This window comes from Alligator mississippiensis, chromosome 4 (assembly GCF_030867095.1).
Source record: "Alligator mississippiensis isolate rAllMis1 chromosome 4, rAllMis1, whole genome shotgun sequence".
Taxonomy (NCBI): domain Eukaryota; kingdom Metazoa; phylum Chordata; order Crocodylia; family Alligatoridae; genus Alligator; species Alligator mississippiensis.
In genome coordinates this window covers 48808997-48827548 of record NC_081827.1, presented here as the reverse complement: position 1 = coordinate 48827548, position 18552 = coordinate 48808997, and the positions used below count along the sequence as shown (strand labels likewise).

The window sequence follows — 18552 nt, the reverse complement described above, 5'->3', positions numbered from 1 at the left end:
TGCAACTTTGCTTCATAGCTAGGGACCTGCATAATTCTTGGGGGCTTCCCCCTGATTTCATGGGCAGAATGAGGGCCTGGGCAGCCATTTCACAGGCAGAGAGAAATTTACTAGGTCACTAGTCATTGCATAAGTAGACCACAGCTGTTGGATAAATGTTTGGGCATCATGCGTCTTTTCTCAGGTCTAAAAGAAGCAGACAGGCTAAGCTAAACAGCCGAAAGAAGACTTCATGTAATGACTGGAGGAGGGCTATGAAATAAGAATAAAAGGGTGATATTAGGAGCCACTGTAAGACAAAAAACGCAGTATACTAGGCAATCTAGTTAGTTGCAGAGTGAGAACATACAAGGAATAAAAGACGAGTTGCTATTTAAATTATTTTAAACAAAATTCAGATATTTAATCCCTTGTGTTTTTGCTGTTGTTGTTGCTGGATTTTTTAAAGAGATTATTCTCTGCACTCAAGTGGATTATGTAGTTAGTTTCTCTACATGGTAAAAATCAGTTGTTGTATTGGTTAGGGTTGGGTTGGGTAAATCTTCTACATAGGAAAAGGAAGGGTGGTGGGGAGAAAAATATAAGAAAAATATAAGTTCCTACAACCTAAGAAGTTGAGATGGGATATCATGGTCAGACATAATGTTTGAAATTATGTTAAAATCTGAAGTTAAAAAATTTAAAATTTGACTATGGCTCTTTTATGTGTTTAGAATTATTTGATGATAATGTACTGCAGTTTTAGGGCATTGAAAACATAATTAATGCACATTCATTTATAGGGTAGCAGATCATGGGTCGGTATCGACCTGGAAGGGTGTGGGCAGTGGAGTCCCGCAGGCTCGGTCCTAGGACCGATACTCTTCAATGTCTTCATCAGTGACTTGGACGAGGGAGTGAACTGTACTCTGTCCAAGTTTGCGGATGACACAAAACTGTGGGGAGAAGTAGACACGCGGGAGGGCAGGGAACAACTACAAGCAGACCTGGACAGGTTGGACAAATGGACAGAAAACAACAGAATGCAATTCAACAAGGAGAAATGCAAAGTGCTGCACCTAGGGAGGAAAAATGTCCAGCATACCTACTGCCTAGGAAATGACCTGCTGGGTGGAACGGAAGCGGAAAGGGATCTTGGAGTCCTAGTGGACTCCAAGATGAACATGAGTTGTCAGTGTGACAAAGACATCAGAAAAGCCAATGGCACTTTATTGTGCATCAGCAGATGCATGACGAACAGATCCAAAGAGGTGATACTTCCCCTCTATTGGGTGCTGGTCAGACTGCAGTTGGAATACTGCATGCAATTTTGGGCACCACACTTCAAGAGAGATGTGGATAACCTGGAGAGGGTCCAGAGAAGGGCCACTCGTATGGTTAGGGGCTTGTAGGCCAAGCCCTATGAGGAGAGACTGGGGCACCTGGACCTCTTCAGCCTCCGCAAGAGAAGGTTGAGAGGCGACCTTGTGGCTGCCTATAAGTTCATCATGGGGGCACAGAAGGGAATTGGTGAGGTTTTATTCACCAAGGCGCCCCCGGGGGTTACAAGAAATAATGGCCACAAGCTGGCAGAGAGCAGGTTTAAACTAGACATTAGGAAGTACTTCTTCACAGTTAGAGTGGCCAAGGTCTGGAATGGGCTCCCAAGGGAGGTGGTGCTCTCCCCTACCCTGGGGGTCTTCAAGAGGAGGCTGGATATCCATCTAGCTGGGGTCATCTAGACCCAGCACTCTTTCCTGCCTATGCAGGGGGTCGGACTCGATGATCTATTGAGGTCCCTTCCGACCCTAGCATCTATGAATCTATGAATTTATACAATTATACAGCCACATGCTGCAATTTTGGACAAATATTTTCTTTGCTCTATTTCTTAAGGATCACAAAGGCAGTAAATGAGGTCAGCACAGTTCTAAGAATACAATTAAACTTGTGTTTTACTTTAGAACTAGTTGAGTACAACACGTAAATCCAATGTCAACAGATTTTTTTTCAGTTTCAGAGTGATGGAGGGGGCAGACTATTTTACAGCCTTCTACAATCTGATTACCTTCTCCTGATTACAGAGCCAAGTTTGAGATCTAGTCTACTTTACTTGTGACCCTTCTCCCCTGTATACTTAATAAAAGACAAACAGGATAACATATATTGGTGAGAGGTAGAATTGCATTTGTTAATCTTACCCTTCTCAAAGCTTGCATTAGCACCTCTGTCGAGTAGGATACGCACTAGTTCCACATTAGCAACACTAGCAGCATACATAAGGGGAGTCCATCCAAACTGAAAACTAATATCTACACTCACACCTGCAAAAACAGTGAAAATATATTGAAGGTAAAAACATACTTTATAAAACTCACTCCAATAGACAGAGTAAGAATAAACTTGTAACAGCTTCTGCAAATATGTTTGTATTTAGCCTTAGAGAGAGAAAGAAAATATTTTATTCCATATTTCTATCTTCTTCAGTACATCTCTACTTGGAACTCTATAGAAACAAATTCCAAAACTAAGTATCAAGAAGCCTGATTCTTAACCCAAGATATTAAGCATTATAGCTTTTCAAACACGATTCAAAGACAGAAGTGAGAAAGACAGATACATTTTAGAGAGCTAAGACAAAACACTACTGCAGTCAAATAATCCCTTAAGCAGAAATCAGCTCTATAGTTGTCATAAAAACTGCAGCAATGTTCCAACAGAAGAAGCAAGTTTTGGTCCTGGTGCTATAAACTGGCCCGTTTGGAGGTTTGCCCATCCAGAAAAATTGCAGTGCTCAAGTAAGCCCACCTGCACTATGGCAGCCCATACATGTTCTCAGGGGGTGGGAGGAAGGCATTTTAATTAGAAAGGTTCCTGGAGAGCCACTCTAATTAAAACACTTCATCGTCACATCTATTAAGTCCCTGCACATTTAAAAATGGAGACAGGACTCTCTAGCTAAACCTCATTTGATGAGGTTTAGCAAAAGTGCTCCTGCAGCCATTTTAAAATGCACAGACGCTTAATAGACATGATGATGAGTCGGCTCCAACACCTTCTAATTAAAACATGAATGAGCACATGTATAGGCAACCTATGGTTTTTATACTTCAGAACCCTTCCCTTGCCCTTCCCTCTGCCTGCTAATTTGCCTTACCTTTCTAGCAGAAACTGCTTTAGCATTCAGCACAACTGAGGGCCAGATCCTATTCTACTTATTAAGCATTTAGTTGGCACTTACACATCTAAATCCTTCATTCATTATTACTATTAACTTATTCCAAACTCCTTGAGCTCCTGAAAAATCATTAATGCACCTACTTTTGTAATGTGCTTTCATTTCAGCCTTTACTCTAAGACAGGAAAAGTGACAAAGAGGAGGGCCCACCCATATCACATCAATGTTTTCAGGAACTCCGACAAGGCAGAACAGATCAACTCAGATGCCTAATAAGTGAAACAGTATCTGACCTGAGATGTTTTGGGAGGGAAGAGGGCAGAAAACTAAATCTTAATGGGGAAGGTGACTTCTGTACAGACTGATGGTCAGACTTACCCAACTCTAAGTCGGCTTCTCCAAAAGGTATAATTTGCATAGGATTTTCACTCTTTGAATTTTGCCCCATAAAACAAGACTGACCAAACTCCAGTAGTTTTTAAGATATGATCCTGCAAGGCATCAAAGTAAAGCACAGGCCAGGCCTTCTAACTGGCTGTTAAGTATCTATTAGTCAAGTCAAGTGAAGTCAGTCCCAAGACTGCTACAACCATTGTGGTATGTTAGATGCTATAAAAGGGGTGGGCAAGATATGACCCGTGAGCCATATCTGGCCTGGCAGGCAATTCCATCTGGCTTGTGGGGCCGCTCCATAAGTCATGGCCCCGGGCTGCCATTCTGCAAGCCAGCGCATCTTTGAAGGAGGTGTGGCTTTGGTTGCTAAGCAACCAACTCCCCACCCCAGCTGGGCGTGACCTGCCCCAGCCCTGAGTTAGGGTACTAGAGACAAGAAGCCTCTGTTTGGCAAGAGGCTTTTGCTGGCCACCCCATAGTTATTTCTAGCCTCCCTGCCTGCAGGCCTGGAACTGCAGGTAAGAGCCCCACTGGGTCAGAGCCAGGGACTCACGCTGGGACAGAGGGTAGGGAGCTGTGCACCATGGGGTTCAGTCAGGCTGGCCTCTCATGCTGCCACCACGTGCAGCTGGGGACTTGAGTGGGATTGCAGGAGCTGCAGCTATGGGGCCAAGTGGGGCTGGCTCCGCAACCTGCCACCACATGCAGCTGGGGACTCGGGTGGGAGCACTATAGGGTGGGCTGGGCTAGCCCTACACGCTGCCACCACTCGTGGTCAGGGACTTGCACGAGAGCTGCATGTTATGGGGCTGGGTGGTGCTAGCTATGCACCCAGCCACCACATGCAGCCAAGGACTGGGGTGGGAGTACAGGAGCTGCGTGCTATGGGGCCTGGTGGGGCTGGCTTCACACCTGCCAGCATGTGTGGCTGGGAACTCAGGAGGGAGTGTTACTGGGCCATGTGGGCTGGCTCCACATGCTGCCTCCACGTGCAGCCAGGACCTTGCGCTGGCCCCGCACACAACTCCCACCTGTGGCCAGGGACTGGGGTGGGAGCATGGGGAGTTGTGCACTATGGGGCCAGGCAGGGCTGGCCCCACTCTCTGCCACCACATGCAGATCCAGGGACTAGCACGCTCCAGGGACTCCGAGGACCACCTCCTTCCACACACACACCCAACTTCCACCATACTCCCAAACACATCCACACCCTCCCACAGTCCCTCCCCCCACATACTCCCACCCCCCCACAATCCCATACACACCCACAGCCTCCCACAGCCCCCAACGCAACCACATACCCCACGCCCATACCCCTTCACACACCCCCACACCATACCCACACTGCGCACATGCACCCTGCGCACCTACTCCCCCCACCACATATACCTCTTACCCCCCCCCACACACACAATATACAAGCGTAAGACTGTATTTTGAGTTATGATGCAATTGCCTATAGATACACTATGGAAACGCATACATCAGGGCAAAAATATTTTTTAAATAAAATTAAAGTAAGTTATAGTAGATGTTTGATTTTTTTTTAGTATACAATTTGGTTTTTTTCCCTGGTTTCAAGATGGTAGAACCCTCCCTCCCAAAAGGAGTACTTCCAGGGCAAAGGGAGGGACTTCTGGTGGCAAAAGTCAAGGGTGGGACTTCCAGTCCCAAGATGGCTACCAGGGGTGGGACTATCCTTGCAGCCCTCAACAGCTCACCAAAATTTGTTAAGCAGCCCTCCAGCCAAAATAATTGCCTGCCCCTGTGATATAATAACCCTTCTAAGTTAGTTGAGTTGCTCTGCATTGCTGGTGGTTCTTCGGGTAGAGTGACCTGGCAGTGCTCATCTCCTCTCCAGGTACAGATGACTGTTGGCTCACAGGGAGCTCATCACCTTTTGACAGGTCTTGTTTTTAGTCCTGCTGGGTATCAATACACCATCCTCACCCAGGCTAGCCCAGGTAGGGGTGCTGGTTTAGTCACTGACAACCCATCCATGGATCAGGCTGTACTAGTTTACATGGTAGCAGATAGCAGACCAAGAGAGGCCTGGCCTGACAAGAATCATGTTGCCAAGTAGAAATAAGCTCTTGTCAGGCCAGGTCTCTCTTCATCTGCTATCTGGTACCAGAGAGGCATTTCTGTTTAGTAAATTCTTATGTGTGTGCAGGAAGAAAAGCTAACAGAAGATGAGCTCTACTCAAGATCACAGGAATCACAGGTTTGGAAGGAAATTCAAATGCCATCTAACCCAACCCCCAGCACAAATACAGGATGCAATATTCTTATATTAGCCCAGAGAAATGCCTCTTCAGCCACTTTATGAAAACATTTTCCACTCTATGACTCTTTTGAATACTCATTCTATACTCCCGAACAGTTGCAATCCCTTCTCATTTTGTGGCATCTGAGTTCCATTCCTCCATCGAAATCATTAATAAAAATGTTATACTCCAGACTCACAATGGCCAATGGTGGAACCCCACCTAAAACCTCCTGCCATTCTGAAACTGATCCATTAATAGTCTCTGATTTTAGGTGCATACATAATTGACTGAAAAACTGCAAGCAATTGTATCTAGCCCACAATTCTCTAGTTTACATCTAAGAACATCATGTGGGACTTATCAAAATCTTCACTAAAATCCAATCAAGTCCACTGCATTTCCCTCACCCACCAGACTAGTTACCCTTTCAAAGAAGGAAATCAAGTCAGTCTGATCTTATTTGTTTTTAAACAATACAAGTTTGCTGCTAGTGATCTCGATTCTCTGGGTGTTTATAAATTGTCTTTTATATTTGCTCTAGTAAGTTCCTATTTATTGAAGCTGGGCTGATCCATGTATAATTTCCCGGGTCCTCCTCCTCTAAAAGTGGGAATTATGTTCACCTGTTTAAAGTACTCCTGGCTTCTCACCTGTTGTTCATGACTTCGCAAATATTGTTGCCAGTAGCTGCAAGATCTCTTCAGATGATAAACTATGTTAAAAGTACCTCTTAGAAAAAAATTAAGAATAAAATGAACGAAAAGAATTCCTCAAAAATGTTATTTCCAAGCTGAGAAAATTTAGGGAAGTCAATGAAAATATTCAAAGTCCAATGGTGCAGAGCTTGTGTGTCTGTACAGGATGTAGAAAACAAGGACACAGCTGCAGAATAGTCTTTAAATTACTATTTTCCTGTTGTAGTAGATAGAAGTGTTTTTACATGAAGAGCCTATAGTAAAATATAATTTATTTAGTTAATTCCATCTCTATTTACTGTAACATACCCATGGGAGACTACTGCTGATTAAGGAAGATGAAGCAATTTAACTTTCCAGGGTAATGAGGACAAAAAGGAAGTTTAGTGCATATAAATATGTTTAAGAACAGCCAGTACAGCATGACAAAGGTGGCTTATTGCCCAAATAATTAGTCATAGGTTTACTCAAACCTAAAAATGTTATTTTTTCCTCTGTCAAGCTATATGAGTTGTACTGAGTTGGTTGTTTGCTCGTTGTCTTAAAGAACGCACAAGAAAATCATGTTACAAGTTACAGACATCTGTTAGCCTTTTTCTACTTTTTCCAGATATGCCTCCTTATAGACTTCCATGTGCCTGTATACCATGTAGAAATAGATGCAATAACGTTTTCCGAAAGCACTTAATTACATTTCAAAATGGAAATGAGATTTGTACAAACATTTTTCCTTGAATTAGTGTATTCTGTTGTAAGCTGTCCTGAGCCTCTGTTGGGAAAGGCAACATATGAAGTGCCTTCTACCCTCTGCTCCATTGACAATCTTTCTTGGACCCCCATTCAATCATTTCATTTAAATTAATCTCTGCTCAGACACAAAACCCTCGATTCCCTTCAAATTCTTCCTCAAGACTTGTATCCTCTGTAATATCTACCTGAAATAAGACAACTAAGCAAAGCACTGGTTCAAAAGGATTTGGAACAATGAAGCTGTGCACAAAACTAATTTACTGGGCATGTCTACACGTTCTTTAATGCACTGTAATTACCGAGCATTAACTTTAGTACCTTTAATAACAGGTACTAACTTAATGCATCGTAATTGGTGCTACTGCGAATTAGCACAGAATGCTTTTTGTGACGCTTAATGCTCATTGGTAGGGACCTACCAAATTAATGGAGGAAGTAGAGTAGATTAAAGGCAGCTCCTTTAATCATGCATGTTCCCCCATGTGCACCTTGCCCCTTGTCCCTTCTCCCCGCCCCCCCACTACTGTTTAGCAGAGAACGGTGCAGCTCCCTCCTGATTAGCAGGGAAGCTAAAACCGCAGTTTTAAACATGGCACCATTTTTGTCTCCCTTCCAGTCAGCAGCAAATAGCAGGGCTGTCTGGGGCCCATCATCAATGAGCGGCAGGAGGCAAATATGGCACCATATTTAAAACTGCATTTTTCGGTTTCCTGCTGATCAGTAGCGAGCCAGAAGTGGAGCCCTTCCACCAATCAGCGGTGGGAGGGCATGGGGGAACCTGCAAGATTAAAGGAGCCATAGTGCACCCCACTTCTGCCAAGAATTCAGTAGGTCCCTACCCACTTGACTAACTGACTGCACGTTAGCACAGTTTTTGCCAGCTGCGCTAATGCGTAGTACAGGGGTTGTCAACTGGGGGTACATGTACCCCTACGGGTACTCGGAAAGGTTATAGGGGTTACGTGCGGGCGGTGGGGGAGGCGAGGGCAATGGCGCCTCTCCGTGGATAGACGTGGGGCAGGGAGGCTCACATGCAGTGGCCGCCACTGCCCCCCCCACCCCACCCCACGCCACCATGAACCACCCTGCACCACCACCTCTCAGGGCCAGGGGGTGGGAGCAGCAGTACCCCTCTGCAGGCTGCACAGGGGCCACCCAGTTGGCCAGACACGGGGCAGGCGGGCTCGCATGGGGCAGCCACCACCCCGCACTGCCACCCACCACCCCACGCCATTTTCCCACGGCCGGTCACATATGCGGCTCCGTGGGCTGCTCACAGGCAGTGTACAATTAGCCAGGTGCGAGGCCAGTCAGCTGTCCACAGAGCCACACATGCGACTGGACATGGGAAAACAGTGCATGGCGGCGGTATGGGGTAGTGGGTGACGGCAGCAGCGGCACTGTGCAAACACCCCACCCCTCACCCCCGTCTACTGTCACCAGAAGTGGTGCACTTGTTAGAAAAGGTGGAAAATCCCTGGAGTAGTAGAATTAATCCAATGGGCATTAAGCATCTCATGTAGACACATCTACTATGCACGTAACTACTCTACTATAGAGTAAAAGTGGTTCTCAGAGATGTGTTGTCTTCATTTATTTACACTTTTCACTTTGTCTTTGCTGTGCACATGGCCAAAAGCTTCTGACCTCTAACTTGTTGACAATGACCACTGATTTATGCCACCGCACTGAGTGCTCTTACCCCATATATTAAGAGCTTAAAAAGGCAGAAATGAGTAAAATACCTTTTAGCTCTTTCACTAATAATTAAGACTTAGAAGTGAGGAAGGGAAGGAGAACATACTGTGAAATACATATAGACAACCCAGGTCAAAGTACTGCAGTAACTATAAGCTAAGCAACTTTTCTCCTTCAGGCAAATGTCTGTACCTATCTCACTCCTCGCAACTCCCACACAGTAAGCAGGTCAGAAACAGGTGCCTATTTAGACATAAAAACACATCCCTGTCCTAGAGGGCATTTGGCGTAGGTACCTCTATGGGTATAAACAGACAACACCAAATAAAATGTAGCATGATGTGTCCACCACAACTGAACTGCTTCATTGGGTACGACACATTGCCCATTGTCCTGCATGGGACAGCAACCCAATCTGAAGAACAGTTGTTGTGTTTCCTGCTTACAATGATGCATCTTGGAGAATCCCTGAGGCATATCTTTGCATGTGGGGAAATCCAAGCAGATGCTCCCAGGGCATCAGGAGCCTGATCCTCCATGGGAATTCCCAGGGAGCAAAATATCAGGCCCCTCAAGTCCTAGGAGGCACCTGCTTCAATAACGTTTCAGAAACTATCATCATCTTTGCTGGAGCCAAAAAATTTGGGGAATTTGCAGGGTAATAAAAGGCATGGATGCCTGTATGATTGGCCTTTGTAACGCCATAAACATTTTTATGGTGGACCTGGCTTTTTAAACTCTCCTGGCTGGTATGAATGCCCGCCAGAATGCCACTGGAGCTGTAAAGCACAGGCTCTTACCCTCTAGCTGCCTGCACCAGGGCACGGTGCAGCCCAGTGGCTACAGGCAGCTGGCACTGGCTCCCACCGGGGCTGCTGCAGCAGGAGCTGGGGTGAGTGGGGACAGGCAGAGCCCCGTGGGGTTTGGGGCATGGTGTAGCTCAGTGCCTATAGGCAGCTGGTGTTGGCCACTCCTAGGGCCGCTTCAGCCGGGGCTGCTGAGTGCTGTGCCCTGCCCCACCTGGGGCTCTGGTTGTTCGCAGTCACCCTAGGCCGTGCTGGCCACAGAAGCAGTCAACACCAGCTGCCTGCACTAGGACACAGCGAGCCCAGGAGCAAAGGTAAGTGCGGAGAAGTGAAGCCCAGGCACAGGGGCGACAGGCGAAGCACGGTGCAGCCCAGTGGCTGCAGGCAGCTGGTGCTGGCTGCTCCCAGGGCAGCTGCAGCTGGGGTGAATGGGGCCACAGCCCTTTCCCCTCCCCTCACAGACTTACCTGCTTGGGCAGGGTGTGGGGGGGGGTGTCTATGCTGATCACAGAAGAGTGAATTTACCTCACATATAACGAATTATGGGTCTATATATGCTCATTGCATAAGAGCATATTCGCACATAAAGAACTTGCATAAATCGAGGGAAACCTGTACACGTAAACTAGAAAAGGGCTTGTAATAAAGCTCCTCAAAACAAAAATTACTGCTTCTTGTTTCTCTAAACATGGCTGAAATAAGACAAGAGAAATTTCTATATCTGAAATACCTACAGGACCTAATTTTTTGGCAAGAAAGAAAGAGATATTCTCTACACAGGTTATGGATTTGCTGACTGTGGTGGAACTAGCTAAATTAATGTTTCCAATTAATGTCCCTGACTTCACACTAACAGAGCTAACTACTGCTGTACAACCATTAGTTTGAAAACCTCATGATGTCTAGGACACTAAAATAGTGCACACCCCCAAGCAAATGTTCTCAGGACAGAAGAAATGGAGTCAAGTCTTTTAGTAGCCCAAGTTTTTGTAGCATTTAAAAAAATTATCTTAATGTTCCTCCTACCCAAAAATTATAGATCAGCCTTCAAAAATTTATGGAAGCTATTTTTATTCTAATAAAATAGCCTAATCCTCCATCACTTCACCAGTTTAACTTCCAAATAAAATGAATATTTGCATTAAATGTAATTTCTCCAGGGTTGTCTTATTGATGTCAAGGATTGCAATGGCCTTAGAGCACAAACACAATCTCTTCGACCAAAGCTGAAGATCTTGAAACTGACAATATAGAAACTACATAAATGTATTCTATTCCTAATGGCATCAGAAATTACTCCTGACTTGTTACTCTGCTTATGATTGTTTTTGCCCATCTATGAACTGTATGAATTTGTAGAATATTGGATGCTGAACCACTGGTAAAATAGTAATTTTCTAACTATTTTGAATAAATATTGTTTATCCTGTTTTACAACAGCGCTCCTGTAATACAAAAGACTTAGTGATATAGTATACTGACATGAGAAAGAAAGTCTCATTTCAAATCTTTTGCCAAACTCAGTAAGATCAAGTTTTACAAACCATTTTCCTCACCTGAGTTTAAGAGCTCTTCAACTAAGGACACATTCCCAGAAGTCAATGCTTTCTTTAATATTTCTTCCTTGTCTTTTATCTGCAATGTGTCATTAAATGTCTAAATAGGGATGGAAATGAAAAAAGAACTAGGTTACTTCATGATACACATTATGATAGTTTTTTAATTCAATTTTTAATATACTTTAAAGGCAAGCGGAGGGAAGGAAGTACAATAAAAATAAATGTTTTTTCCCCAAATCTTGGTCTGAATTGTTACCAGAATTAGTTTAGTTTCTGCTAAAATATACTGATAAGGAAATGCAAGGGTCAAAATTATAAAGAGAAAAGAAGAAGAACTACAGAATGGCATTTTATTATTCAGCAAATCTGCTCCAAGTGTATTTAATCATATTACACTATATTATTTAAAAATTAAAATGTTATTAACTACATAGAACATAGCAAAAGTAGTTTGTTTCTTGCTTGCACAGAAACAATTTATAATATTTACAATAGCAGAACTATTTGTGCAAGTCTCTCATCTTCAGATTAAGTTCTGAGTAATATCTGCATGCACAGAATCAAGACCTCGCTGGATGCACGAATATAACAGAAGCAGTACTTGGTTATACGTATACGTGCATCTATTACTGATGGACTATTAAGGGTAAGAGAAATCATTAATATTTCTTTCTTTCTAGTCACAATATATAGGATGTGTCATAGACTTCATCTTTCCCAGTTTTCTAACACTGGTTAAACCTTACAGATGTTAGGAACCCTAAGGCCCCCAAACCTATCCCTTTGCAAAATTTGCTAATTCCTGCTACAAGCTTAATAAACTGTCATAAACTTGAGTACATCTCTAAAAGGAAATGCAACCTTGATTTAAAAACCTCAGGGAAAAGATGAATACTATCACATCCCTTAATAAAATGTTTTCATCATCAATTCCAATACTTTAAAAGTTTGTATTCTGTTTCCAACTCCAATTGCAGCTGCATAATATCTACTAGCCTAAAGAGCCTTCTATCAAATGATTTCTACTTATGTAAGTATTTATACAGTACGGCCAAAAGACCTTGTAATCTTCATGTCAATAAAATAAACAGATTGAGCTCCTTAATTCCTTCATTGAGAAGCATGCTTTCAAGGCATCAAATCTTTGTTAAATTCTTTTCTGAACCCTTTCCAATATTCACCATCTTTTCTATTGCATGGACACAATACTCCAGTAGTATTCTCACCATATTCAGAGGTAATTCAGGCTGGATTCATTTAAAAAAAAAAAAAAATCTCACTGATTTCAATCACCCATTTTAATCAACAAGTAAAAAGAATTAATTTAAGGTTGATATATATAATTAATATTCATCTTGTTTTACATTTGTACTTTTTAGTCATTTACCAATTCCCATCGGGCACATCTACACGTAGCCCTACGGTGGCGAGCTATGCTGCTGTATGGTGCGCTACAGCAATGTAGCGATCACGTGTGTCTACACATGATCATCAGCTACATCGCTGTAGCAGCACGCTTCCCAGGTATTGCATGCCACTATGGCAATGTAGCACTGAAATCTACCAGTACACCATGCACGTGGCACAGTAACTACCCGTACTGTGCCGTGCTTTAGTACTTCCTTTTGGAGGTACTAAAGCATGGCACCGTAGCAACATTGCTTTACAGCGACGTGTAGATATGCCTGGTTTGTATCATATTATACCACTTTCCTCAGGATTACCAAAAAGTACCTGTCCACATGTATTTAAGCAACAATTTTACTTAACACATATTAATTAAAATTATTACTTTGTCAAAAAAATGATCAATGGCATTTTTTTTCTTTACCAAATGATTTACTGATCATTTATTTCAAACTGCATTTGGATGGAAACTGGAATTAAAAAATCATTTATTAGTGAAATTAATTTACTTTAACCATGCCAGATACACAGTTGTTAAATCAGTTTTAAATCAAAACATGTTCTGATAAACAAAAGTTAGTCAGAAGGTGTGGGAGATATGCACCTTTATAGACTGAGACAGGGAAAGAGTGCACGCACACAAGCTTTTGTGAACCACATTCACTTCATCAGATGCTGATTTCCTTAAAGATTTTAGAACTGATGTTAAAGAAGGAGAAAGAGAACAAGAAGGAGAGCCAAGTCCAGCTAGTTAACCACCTCTGAACTAATGGTTGGGCAGAACTGTTTGAATGAACAGAAATAAAAATACTCCCCTTGCGCCTATGGAAGTGTTTTAAATACTTCAACAAATTCAGGGGCCAGATCCTTAAATAACTCTAACAGGTTCTGTGGCTTGATTTAGTTAATACTCAGGTAGCACATGCTTGTTGTCAATGTATTTATTCAATTATACCAAGTTTTCATGGAGCACATTTTAAAAGAAGTATGTCTAAAACTAAAAGAAGTGATGTGCCCAACCTGAAGCAACTTTACTTTTGTATTACTACTGCATATTATATTTCAGCAGTTGTGTTTGGAGGCCACAAAGAGCTCCAGGTGCTCTCATTATGCATTTCATGCTGAGCTCCACCACTTGAAGACTTTCATGCAAATTAAGGACGTTACTAGGATCATCTTTGACTTCTCTTCAACCTGATCATGATTAATCAACACATTTTAGTTGGCATTAGACAGCCTCAATGACCATAACTGCACCATGTCAACAGAACACCAGGGACCACTGCAGCTAGGCATGGCACACTTAATACCTTCAAAATAGAGGTACATTACCAGAAGCCTACCGCATGATAATAAGGGCTCACTCTCAGGAGAATTTACTGGCATGTTCCTAGCTGTGGATGAGGGGTATGGGCACAAGTAACAATTGAAACTTCTCCAAGTGGAACACACTTGGAAATGTTTCATAAAGGAAATATTTCAGTCAGGGAACACCCGCTCCCTTCCTGGCTGGAAAGTTTCAGACCATTACATAAGAACTACCATTTACAGGGTCACACCATAGGTTCATCTTGCTCATCACACAGGCATTGGAGGGCCAATAGGCATTGTCCGGTGTGCTGTGCTCGGTGTCCCTCCTTGGCATTTGTTATGAACCTCTGACCTCCACTCCTGTCCCTGTTTTCATTATTATTTGTCCCAAATAATCTGCAGCACATCACTAGTAGCCCCCAATACTAATGGTGGCTTATAGCTTCCTTGGCATGCCTGGGTCCATGAAATCCTCTGACGTGTTAAAAGTCCTGTCACAGGCATTTGAGGGCCAGTAGACGCTGTCCAGTGTGCTCTGCTCGGTGTCCCCCTTAGCACTTGTTATAAACCTTTGACCTCCACTCCTGTCCCTGTTTTCATTATTATTCGTCCCAAGTAATCTATAGCACATCATCAGTGGCCCCCAGTATTAAGGGGGGGCTTATAATTTCCTTGGTGGGCACCTGGGCTCATGTTCTGCCCTGATATGTTATAAGTCCTGTCATACCGGCATTCGAGGGCCAGTGAGTGATGGGCAGTGTGCTCTGCTGTCTCCCCTTGGCACCCTTGTTATGAACCTTTGACCAGCACCCCTGTCCCTATTTTTTTTTTTTTTTATTATTTGTCCCCAGTAATCAATTTTCACCTTTTCTGTAGCTTTCCCATCTGAGAGAGGCCAATAGCTTACTTAGTGTGCATGGACCCACACCCCTCGAGGTGGGAAACAGGCCTATCATGTAGACATTCAAGGGCCAGTGGGCATTGTCCGGAGTGCACTGCACATTCTTCCACCATTCTTCCTCGTGTCACAACCCAGTGATTTTGGTGCCTCAGCACGATGGAATTTTCCAGCCACATGAGAGTCTCTTGCACAGCAAAGGTTTTCTGTTGCAGCAGAAAAACCCCGGTGCAAGAGAGTTCCCGCCATTCGAATGCAAATTTGTGTCCCGCTATTGGCCAGTTCTAAATTATTCCTACGTGGCGGCTAGTAATTGGCTTGCTAGCCGTTTAAAATTTCGTGCAACTTCCGCCCAAGTCGGAGAACTTTGAGCACACTGCAGAGTGCTTCTAAAAGAGATCTGATTTGCGGCTGAGCTGATCGATAGACTGATCACCTATTGATTCTTCTCCCCGTCGCCGAGCGCAATCCTCGATGTACCCTTCCCCGCCGGCTTGATTTGTGGACGGATGAGCTGGCCTGAGCCCTGCCAGCTGGAACAACTCACATAGTTGTTCAAACGACCAGACCGTCTGCATCGCAGCTACAAGCAGCGTAAGTAAAGTTTTGCAACCATTAAGCTTTGTCTGCCTCTCTATTCACCAGCCCGCCCAACGAACGATTAACTACTAAATCACCTCGAGTCGGCTCTGGCCGTCCGAGACACCTTGGTGGACTCATTTTGAACCTATGACCTTCAGTCCCACCCCCATTTTGGCTTTGAGCTGTCCCAAGCAATAAGTGATGTGTTCTTAGTGGCCCCCATTACTAAGGGCGGCTTAACTCTACTTGGTGAGCTTTGGCCCACGTTCCAGAATGGCAGATCAAAAGGCCTGTCACAGTGGGCGCATCTACATGTGGTATTAAAGCAACACAATAAACTCTGATGCAGTTTGTGTTGGAGTCTGTTGCTCCTGGGCACAGCTTCTGCATGTGCGCCCGCAGCCACAGTAGTTTGAGCTGAGGCGGAACAGCCACAGGCTGGCAGAGGACCCAGGGGGTCAGCCCCAGGCTCTGGGTGGCGATGTTGGGCAGCAAAGCAAGAGGGAGCTTAAGTGTGGGGCTAGGCGGCTGGCAGCCCCTGTACTTTAGCACCCTTGTGACCCAGCCAGCCCCACCCCTCTCTGTCTATGCATGCATTTCAGCACATGTAATTACTCTGCCATAGGATAGCACCACCCCTGATAGTACTATCCTACAGCAGAGTTAATGAATTTACTGCACCCGAATATTTGCGCACATGTAGAAAGTGATGCTTTACTGCAGAGGTAATTAGCCAACTACAGTAAAGCGCATGTGTAGACGCACCCACAGGCACTCATTCTGAACCTTTGACCATCACTAGCATCCGTTTTGCCTTTCTTTTCCCTCAAGAAATGAGTTGTCACTTTCTCAGCGGCCTCTGGTGGGCACAATCCCTTAAAAGTAACATATAAGTCTGTATCACATGGCAGCAGAAATTGGATGCTGAAAGGAAGAGTGAACTGAGTCTGACCAAGGGTTTTTTTCCCCACCTCCTTGCCATACCAAGTCATCCCTGCCCGCGGTCCACAACAGCTCACCAAACCTCCCTAAGTAACTCTGCCCCAGGTCCCTGTCCTGTGCTGTCACCCCCCCGTTATCCTAGCCCCAGGTCTCCATGGAGACTGGACCCCCACGGGCAGGGTGTGCTCAGTCAGGGGTCAGGATGGGACTGCAGGCAGGTGAGGAGCGGCATCTGGAAGCAGGACATGGGGGCAGGGCCAAGGCAGGGATTGTGGGGTGGAGACACACAGGGCTAGGGCTCAGGGCAGAGCCATGATTTGTTCCTGGTGCACCCCTGCCTGCAGAAGCAGTGCCCACTGCAGGGATGTCCAGGCAACTGACTGCGGCTCTGCCCTGCAATCCTGGCCCCGGCCCTGGTGCCCACCCCCTGCCCCCAGCCGTTCTGCTCCCAGACCTCATTCCCCGCCCCCCTGCCTCCCCACCCCATCCACCCAGCAGGGCTGTCCCTAGGGGGACGAATTGGAGCAACTATCCCAGGGGCCCGTGCTTTGGGGGACCCCACGGAGCCAGGCCAGCTTCATACCCAGCTGCTGCCCCCCGGCCCCGCACCCTGCTACAGTCAAGCGTGTCCTGCCAACACAGAGGCCAGGCCTGTCTCCATGAAGACCACCAGCCCGCTCTGTCCAGCGCCCCTGATGGCGCACGTGGGGCTGACGGGCAGGCCGGGGCTCCCCATGCAGCAAGGCCGGAGCCGGGTCCAGCAGCAGCTGGAAGCAGCCAGTGCTGCTGGGTGCACCGGGGGTGGCTACACGGGCCACGACCCACGCTGTCTCCAGGGCTGTGCGGGGCCGTGGGCTGCATCGTGCGCACCCCTGACGTAAGGAAGGCCCGGGCGGCTGTGGCTCAGAGCCGGCGCCCCCAGCTGCCAGGCACCACATTCACAGATGTCCCTTTCCTGCAAGAGCCCCTCCAGGAGGCAGCTGCTGGCGGCTCCCCCCGCAGCCCCAGGGGTCACCGCGGCCCGGCTGCGCGACAGCCGCTTCCCTCTGCCCACCCCTCCCCGCCGGGGCCCGCCACAGCCCCGCGCAGCAGCACCAGAGCAGGACGCGGCCGCCAGCAGGGCCCGGCCCGCCCCCACCTGCGGCGCGTCGTGGCCGAGCCCGAGGAACCAGCAGTCTTCGTCGCTGTCGCTGTCGCTGCAGCCACCCGGCGCCGCCAGCGAGCGCGACACGCGCGCCATGACCTCAGCGGCACTGCGCATGTGCTTCCAGCGCTTCGCACTACCTCTAGGTAGGCGAAGGGCGAGGGCGGATCACGTGGCCGAGGGCGGATCACGTGGCTCGCAGGTGGGTGACGTACGAGGGGTGGGTCACGTGGCTGGGCGCGGCGAAGCCCCGCCCCGGGTAGCGTGTCAGGCCTGGCGCGGGGGAGGGGATCGTCGGCAGGTTCGGGCCCCGCGTCCGCGCCTCGGGGTCACGTGGTGACTGTGCCCCCTCGACACTGCGCAAGAGCTCATCGGTGCCCTGCTGTGTGCATGTCCTCGATAGGTGCCCAAGCGAGCAAGGTAGAGAGGGCTGCTACAACCAAAATCCCAGCTATTTTACATATCATTATTGAGCGGAAAAAGTAGGGGCCCCTCAGTTTGTTTGCCTAGGGTCCACTAAAGGGTTAATCCGGCCCTTTTAGATGCCTCTGCTGTCAGGATTGGGACTCAGTAGCTGGAAGATGTGTTGGCCTGGTAAGAATGGGATGTGGGATCGTGTTTCCTCAGCACCAGGGTCAAGTACAGCTCCTTGGTTTGCTGGGCCTCGTCCAAGCCACACACAGGTTGTACAGAGCCGAATGCTGCTAAGTCACCAGCATTAGTGCTAGGATGGTTATTTGCATTCCCACCCCAGCTAAGCTTTCACACACAAATGTGAAACCAAGTCCTTGCTTTCAAGTGCTGTTACACAGCGAACAAAGTATGGGGGAAGTGGAGTCCCATTATCGTTGTATTTTTGGGAGGTGGAGAGTGATCAAACATCCTGAGTATGTTATTTGCTTTTCTTTGATTATGTACTTGCTCTTTGTTCTAGGTGCCT

At 46.2% G+C, this 18552-nt stretch overlaps 1 protein-coding gene across 2 annotated transcripts in view; it reads right to left on the bottom strand.

Annotated features, from left to right (window-relative positions):
- Nucleotides 1-17798, bottom strand: part of ASZ1 (ankyrin repeat, SAM and basic leucine zipper domain containing 1) — a 55549-nt gene extending 37751 nt beyond the window's left edge. For both annotated transcript variants that reach the window (XM_014601022.3, XM_019491419.2), the window contains exons 1-3: nucleotides 17607-17798; nucleotides 11326-11425; nucleotides 2181-2303 (exon numbers count right to left, since the gene is read on the bottom strand). In XM_014601022.3, the coding sequence (XP_014456508.2) occupies nucleotides 2181-2303; nucleotides 11326-11425; nucleotides 17607-17729 (346 nt within the window). In that variant the 5' untranslated portion in view covers nucleotides 17730-17798. The remainder of the gene's footprint in view (nucleotides 1-2180; nucleotides 2304-11325; nucleotides 11426-17606) is intronic.
- Nucleotides 17799-18552: the final 754 nt, after the last annotated feature.